This window comes from Mus caroli, chromosome X (assembly GCF_900094665.2).
Source record: "Mus caroli chromosome X, CAROLI_EIJ_v1.1, whole genome shotgun sequence".
NCBI lineage: Eukaryota > Metazoa > Chordata > Mammalia > Rodentia > Muridae > Mus > Mus caroli.
Genome location: NC_034589.1, coordinates 105458440 through 105466729, shown reverse-complemented (window position 1 = coordinate 105466729; position 8290 = coordinate 105458440). Strand labels below are relative to the sequence as shown.

Sequence of the window (8290 nt, the reverse complement as noted above, 5' to 3'; positions counted from 1 at the left end):
ACAGCAGCATGGAAGTGTAAGCCGAATAAACCCTTTCCTCCCCAACTTGCTTCTTGGTCATGATGTTTGTGCAGGAATAGAAACCCTGACTAAGACACCATATAAACACAGCAAATTTATCAATAGTTTGTTAAAGAAGACATACAAGTAAGAACACTTCCCTTATACTTAGAAATTTCAATTTTAATTGTAGATTTAAAAACTCATGGCTCCAGCTGCATATGTACCAGAGGATGGCCTTATTGGACATCAATGGGAAGAGAAGTCCTTTGTCCTGTGAAGGCTTGATGCCCCAGTGTAGAGAAATGCCAGGGCAGGGAGGCAGGAGTGAGTGAGTGGGTGGGTGGGTGGGGGAAACCCTCATAGAAGCAGGGGGAGGGGAAAACAGCAAAGGGGATAACATTTGAAATGTAAATAAAGAAATTGTCTAATAAAAATAATATTAAAAATCACATTTGCAGTATCTATTTATATTTAAAACATATAATAGGTAAACATGAGTGAGGAATCCCAGATACTCCCCTCAAAAATGTCTTTTGACTATTTTTTGAACTTTTGAGTGCATGGTATCTTAACCAAGTAAACTGAAAAGCCTATTATCAAAATAAGTTGAGAGATAAGAAATTGTGATTAAGCATTCTAGAGGCAACATTTATGGTATTTGTAAAAATCAAAGAATATTTTTCTAAAATTCTAAAACTTACATAGGTTTCTATACTCTAAGACTTGAAAGTTTGATTTGAGACTTTGTAAATTGTTTATATATACAGCAAAGCAGAAAACATACTGAGAAAAGATTATATTAAGAGAAGAAAGGACTATAATAGATCACATTTCCTAAATAAAGTACACATTTTAGTTTTAAAAAACTGTTGATATATTGCTGTGCTTTATGTTAGTTATCAAGAAATTTGACAAGTATATTTTCTCTTAGTTTGATCTAAGCAAACTGATAGAAAATGTACTTAACTGATCAGTTTCAGAGCAAATAATAATTTTTTGTGTGGTGGTTTGAACAAGAATGACCCCTATAGGCTCATATCTTTGAGTGCTTGGTCACCAGTAAGAGGAACTGTTTGAGAAGGATTAAGAAATGTGGCCTTGTTGGAGTACGTTTGACCTTTTTGGAGGATGTGTATCACTGGGGCTATACTTTGAGCTTTTAAACACCCATGCCAGGCCAGTTTCATTCTCCCTCTTATCCTGCAAACTTTGGATCAGATGTGAGCTCTCAGATAGTGACTGATCACCATGCTTGCTGGTCACTAATTACATATGTAACAATTTAAGGAAGATGTTTTTTTGTTTTGTTTTGTTTTTGTTTGTTTGTGTTTTTGTTTTTCAAGACAGAGTTTCTCTGTGTAGCCCTGGCTGTCCTAAAACTCACTTTGTAGACCAGGCTGGCCTTCAACTCAGAAATCCACCTGCCTCTGCCTCCCGAGTGCTGGGATTAAAGGCGTGCACCACCACGTCAGGTTCTATTTTGAGGTACAATTCTCCCATGTTTGTAGAACACACATACATACTATATTAGTATTGCTCTTTATTTTGTGCACATTCACGTGTGCTTGTTCACAGCTATGGGTGCACATATATGTGCACATAAACATGCATTTGTGTATGCATGTTGGTATAGGTCAGAGATAAACATCAAGTGTCTTGCCTCAGAAGTTTTTCAACTTTTTGTATTTTAAACAGAGCCTCTCAATGAGAATTGGAACGTTCTGATTAACCTAGGTTAGCTGGCTGGACATGAAGCCTTAGTAATGTTTCCATCTCTGCCACCCCACCACTAGAATTAGAAGCCTGTAGTAACATTCAGATTTTAATTTTTTTAGGATTCATGTTTCTTTTAAAAAAATATTATTTAATCTTTTTTACACTCCATTCAGATTTTTAAAATCTGTTTTTATAAATTAGAAAATCCTAAGGATAAAATGTGAAAATACATTTATAATTATGCTTGTTAAACTAGGACACTATATTTAGATAAGTCTAAATTCAGAGTACAAGACAAATAACTTGTACTTAGAATTATCATGGTTCTCAATGGGAAATACCTCTTAAAGTTCACTGATAGTGCATCTTCATGGTCAACAACATAAACTCTGAAGTATGAAATCACACTCTATTATTTATTGTGCTACTTTGGCTACTTATTTGTGCCTCAGTTTCTCCAAAGTAAAACAAAAATGGCAATAGTAACCTACCTTCTAGTATTGGGAGGACTTAATAAATTTGTATATATAAAATCTGTGAGAATTAATTAACTAGCAATGCTGAATCAATACTACTCAGTATATATAAAATGCTTAGAGTAGTTCATAGTACCTCTACATAAAGCATATACATTTGTTTTAAAGAGTTAATTAAATTAGAGCAGTAGTTCTCAGCCCTCCTAATGCTGTGACCCTTACAGTTCCTCCTGTTGTGGTGACTCATAATCATAAAATTACTTTCCTTGCTACCTCATAACTGTAATTTTGTTACTGTTATGAATCTTAATGTAGGCATTTGATATGCAAAATATCTGATATGTGACCTTTGTGAAATGTCATTTGACTCCAAAAGGGTGACAACCCACAAGATGAAGACCACTTGTCTAGGGAATTGAGAATTAAGATATATTATGATAAAATAAACATGCATAACAGATAAATAAAAACTATCCATTGATAATTATGAACTTGAGGAAAACCTTTATGAGAAACAAAAGATATTTTGAAAGCTGATATACTTAGGCTTCTATACTTAAATCTTTTTACAATAACTAAATAGCAAAACTCTTTTACTTGTTCCAGGATGAGCTAAATTTAACATTATTTCATAGGCCACTATAAATATTGTTTCATTAGGCACTTTAACTTTACACTTTTTAAAATGAAGAGATAAAAAATCACCTAAAGCAAGATAATATTGCTAATTTTAAAAGTGAAATAAAAATCTGGGATTAAGATGTTTAGTCTCTGAATCACTTAATGGTTTTCCTACGTGGTTTCAGCCCCAAATCTACCAATGCTACTGTCATTTTTGGAAATGTTATGATGTTATTAATAAAATGTATAATATATTTTTAGAGGTCACATACATTTTACCTTACCTGGAGGACGATTCTCCTTTTTACGAGCACCAAGCCGGTGGGCTTCTAGCAGGTGTGCCTCATGTTCTGAATCACGGAAGTCAGATTCCACAAGATATCCTTCTCTTTCCTCATCCATTTGAAATCCCTCATTGTCTAATCCCTTCTCTGTCTTTATGAGGTATCTTTTACTTTCAGGTTCATTTTGATCTCTTTCATTTCCAAATTGTGTCTGATGTTTATCAGAACTGGATCCTACTTCCTTTTTTTCAGTGATATGCTGAAACGTTTGAAGGTCACCCTGACGTTTTCCAACGCTCTCTTGAGGTACTATAGAACTAAACTGATATTTTCCGGAGCTATCCCAGTATCCAGCATTATCAGAATCTAATTGTTTTCTTTTAGCATCTAACCAGTCCTGTAGAGACTCAGACTTGTGAGCCACCTTGAGTCTTTCCAAATTACAGGTACTCTTGCATGTTTCAGCTTTCTTCATGTATTTCATAGAATCAGAGGACATCACAGGGTTTTCAGAGTCTGAGTTTATTGTTCTACTTCCAGACCATGAATCCTTTGGGAACTGGTTGCTAGCACTGCTCTGGTGAAATGTCTTTGTAGCTATGAAATATTTCACAGCTGCTGAGGCTAGCTCACATCCTTCTGAATCTGAGTCTGTCTTACTTGGTTCAGAATCAGACTCCATCAAATATCTCTTAGTTCTTGGTTTTTCTGTTTCATCAACTTCTATCAGACTTAATTTAGATACTGATGCTCTACTTTTTTCTGTGTGTGAGTCCACTGAGTAACTCTCAGAATCAGAGATCATCCACAAACTTTCACTCTCCATCTTTGTTTTTTCAGATTCCATCAGACTTTGTATAGAAGCTGAAGCCATTTGAAAGTTTTCTTCTTTCTGTCTTTCATTGTCAGAGTCAGAGAGTCTTTCAGAGTTAGAATCTTCCAGGGACTTTTCTGAGCCTGAGGTTATCCAATGTTTCAGAGATCCAGATTCCATCTGGTACTGCTCCATTCTCACCAGGTGTTTCCCAGTCTTGGTCAAGTCTTCAACAGAGACTGAATCTAGATGGTAAGGTTCTGCTTTAAACAAGTGTTTTCTAGAGTCTGAATCCCTTGGAGACTTTTCTGAGTCAGAGTCCAGTCCCCATGAGTCTTTAGATTGTTCTTCTAACTCAAAATCTGAGACAACACCTCTATCAGAGTCCGAATCAATCACACACTTTTCAGAACCAGAGTCCATAAGAGGTGTATCACTTTCAATTAGTGTTAGGTCTTGGAGAGTTTTATAATAGAAAGAACCTCCTAAAGTTTCAAATGCATCTGTATACTGAATTTCTGTTTCAGATTTGTATCCTTTGTCACATTCCAGTGTAAATGCTCCTTCATCACTTAAAGAAAAAAAGAACATGAATATATGTTTAAATATTTACCAGCTGGCATAACTATGGCTCTATTTAATTCTTCTGACAGACCATATTATGGAGCACATGGTCCTTCTGCTCATGATATAAACCAAAAAAAAAAACCCACTAAGCTTTTATTCACAAAATAAGAATATTAATGTGTTGATTTTACAACCACTAGCATCTTTCCCTCAGATTAACTATTTTCCAATGTACCTAAAGTTATTTCCCCTGAATAGAAAGACTTCTTGTTAATACTTGACTTTCTTGTCTCTATCAAGTCAATATATCAACATTTAGGGAACAAGTATTATGTTTAAAGTGAAGTTTAAAATGAAAGTAGATGTATTTTTACTTTCAAATATAGGTGAAAATTGTACATAGGTAGACCTGATTATTATTAGTGAGATTTACCTTGGAAATTCAACTCTTGGTGAAGATGAATAACTCTCAGATAGTCTTTGTTTCTGAACAGATGTATCTTGTACAGGAGGTCCATATGATAAAACAGATGTAGTCATTGGCTGAAAAACAAATAAATCATGACATAATAGTTTTATTTTTTAAATTAAACACAAAATACAGCAAATAAAAGCACTTAGACTAGAGAGGATATTAGCTTGGTTAGCTACAAACTTGTGCTTGACATGTTTTGTAAAATGCTTCTGGGTAAAACCTCAGAATTAATATTTGAACATAAGGGTAGACAAGATAGACACATTATGGGATGTTTGTTCACCTTCTATGTTCCTACGAACTATACTCCACTCGTAAATACAAGAAAAGTCCTATGAGGGCTGGTGAGATAGCTCAGTGGGTAAGAGCACCCGACTGCTCTTCCGAAGGTCCAGAGTTCAAATCCCAGCAACCACATGGTGGCTCACAACCATCTGTAACGAGATCTGGCGCCCTCTTCTGGAGTGTCTGAAGACAGCTACAGTGTACTTACATATAATATAATAAATAAATCTTTAAAAAAAAAAAAGAAAAGTCCTATGAAACTCAGTCTTTAGATTGCATGTAAGTAGCATTTGATTCAAAGGGGAGTAACCAGATTCTCTGTGATAGATAATTAAAGTTAGTATTCAGAAAAAAACAGCAGGGGTTGGTTGTGTGTATGTGGGTAGGCAATCTCAGTCGCCATACAAAAGCTAATTCTGTCATGTCCTTAGAAAAATATATCAAATAACATTTAGAGAAGAATAAAACAGCCATGGATAAAGGAAGTACATGCAAGTGATCATATGATTCTACAAAAACAATGAAGGCAATATTTTACATCAAGGGTTTTGACAATGTATCAGTTCCTAATCCAAGTTTCTTCCTTCTTTATTAACTTTACATATTCTTGAATATTTTAAGGTGATAATAGATTACTGAATTAAGTCAACACAACCTGTTTATTTCTCCTTCCTCAAGATTAAGTAAAGTTTTGTTCAAATACAACAACTTCAGTTAAGAATGTATATGTAAACAAGATCCATCAATTTTGCTGCATACAAAAACATACTTTAGCAAAAATGAAAGCCACCTCAGACTATAGGGCTGGAAAAAATTTTTCCAAGTAAATGGTCCCAAGAAACAAGATACAGTAGAAATTCTAGTATCCAATAATATAGACTTTCAACCAAAATTTATCAAAAAAGATGGGGAAGGATACTATATACTCATCAAAGGAAAAATACACCAAGAGGAACCCACAATTATGAACATCTATTCCCTAAATGCAAGGGAACCCACATTTGTAAAAGAAACATTACTGAAGCTCAAAGCTCACAATCAAAATCACAAAATAATAGATGGAGACTTTAACATCCTAATCTCACCAATGGATAGATCATGGAAACAGAAACTAAACACAGACACAGTAAAACTAACAAAAGTTATGAACCAAATTGATTTAACAGATATCTATAGAACATTTCATCCTAAAACAAAATATACATTTTTCTTTGTACCTCATGGTACCTTCTCCAAAACTGACCATGGAATTGGTCACAAAAAAAGCCTCAACTGATACAAGAAGATTGAAATAATGCCATGCATCCTATCAGATCACAAAGGACTAAGGATAGACATCAATAACAACAACTACAACAACAACAAAAACAGAAAGCCCACATGCACAAGGAAGCTGAACAACTCTCTACTCAATGATAACTTGGTCAGGGAAGAAATAAAGAAATTAAAGACTTTTAAAATTTAACAAATATGAAGGCGCAGCATATCCAAAGTTATGATAAACAATAAAAGCAGTGTAAGGTGAAAACTCATAGCTCTGAGTGCCTCCATAAATAAATAGAAATGAGCATACACTAAGAGATTAACATCACATTTGAAAGCTCTATAAGAAAAAAAAGCAAATATTTCTAAGAGGAGTAAATGACAGGAAATAATTGAACTCAGTGCTGAAATCAACCAAGTAGAAACAAAAAGAACTATACAAAGAATCAACAACACTAGGAGCTCATTCTTTGAGAAAACAAACAAGATAGACACACTCTTAGCCAGACTAAACAGGGGGCCTAGAGATAATATCCAAATTAACAAAATCAGAAATGAAAAAAGAAACATAACAGTAGAAACTGAAGAAATTAAAAAAATTATCAGATCATACTACAGATGACTATACTCAAGAAAACTGGAAAATCTAGATGAAATGGATAATTTTCTAGACAGATACCAGGTACCATAGTTAAATAAGAATCAGATAAATCACCTAACAGTCCCAAAACCCATAAGGAAATAGAAGCTATCATTAAAAGTTTCCCAACCAAAATTGGGGTATTGCTGTGACAGATCTTTTCACTTTGTTTGGGGGAGGGTTGTGGAAGGTCTTTGGAACATAGGCAGGAAGTCATTGACTGTGGGTTGGCTGATTTGGGGCTTGGAAGATAAGAATGTTGAGAGCAGTGCAGACAATGGAGACCTGGCTTATGAAGTTTCAAGGGAAACAAAGACTCTCATGGGCCCTTTTTGTTAAAATATCTGTGGTGTCTGATCATCTGGAACTGAAGAATCAGCAGCAATTAGACAAGAGACCAGAACCACTGAAATAAAACCTTTGTGTTGTTGGAAAAATGGAAGCTAGTCAAATGGCGCTGAGAAATTAGCAAGGAATAAGAAGAGAACAGCATCAATGAAGTAAAATTTGAGAAATGTTTCCTGAGGGTCTACACACAGAAGCTGTGTTCCCAAGACAGCCAAGGTTGTAGTTTGTGCTAACAGCCAAACTTAGCAGTGTAAGAGTAACCTCTAGAAGGTTCTGGTATTGAAGTGGTCATAGAGAGCAGTTGAGGCTTGAACCTGGGTAGCAGGGCTAGAGTTTCTGAAGAAAGCCAGTTAGAGGTTACCAGTGAGAGTGCATACAACTTGGAGGAAAAGACCCCCGAATTTTTGGGGATTCCAGTACCATGGGGCGATCACCAAGAACAGATACAGTGCTGGAATGGAGCTAGTCAGAGCCCCAAAGACAAGCTATGTGTACAGTAGATGGCAGAGCCAGAGAAATGACCCACTTCCTTTGGAGACACCTAGAAGATTGTGAGTTAATCCCAGATTATGGACACTGAGATATTTACACTGTTGTAGATGTGCTTTGCTTTATTCACATTGTGACTGTCCTGGTTATTCCCTCTTGAAATGAGAAGGTATTAATTTTTTACATATAGAAAGTTTAAACTTTTAAAGAGATCTTGGAATTTTACAAAGACCTTGTATTTTATTTTATTTTATTTTATTACATATTTTCCTCAATTACATTTCCAATGCTATGCCAAAAGTCCCCCAT

General features: G+C 35.0%; 2 protein-coding genes across 2 annotated transcripts in view; both read right to left on the bottom strand.

The window, feature by feature from the left end:
* Positions 1 to 3974, bottom strand: part of LOC110286939 (dentin sialophosphoprotein-like) — a 33595-nt gene extending 29621 nt beyond the window's left edge. The window contains exon 1 of the mRNA XM_021153617.1: positions 3101 to 3974. Coding sequence (XP_021009276.1) covers positions 3101 to 3974 — 874 coding nt within the window. The remainder of the gene's footprint in view (positions 1 to 3100) is intronic.
* A 37-nt stretch (positions 3975 to 4011) lies between these two features.
* The window catches only part of LOC110286342, a 193464-nt gene continuing 189185 nt past the window's right edge, over positions 4012 to 8290 (bottom strand). Inside the window, exons 10-12 of the mRNA XM_021152742.2 lie at positions 4915 to 5024; positions 4116 to 4485; positions 4012 to 4020 (exon numbers count right to left, since the gene is read on the bottom strand). Of these exons, the coding sequence (XP_021008401.1) occupies positions 4012 to 4020; positions 4116 to 4485; positions 4915 to 5024 (489 nt within the window). The remainder of the gene's footprint in view (positions 4021 to 4115; positions 4486 to 4914; positions 5025 to 8290) is intronic.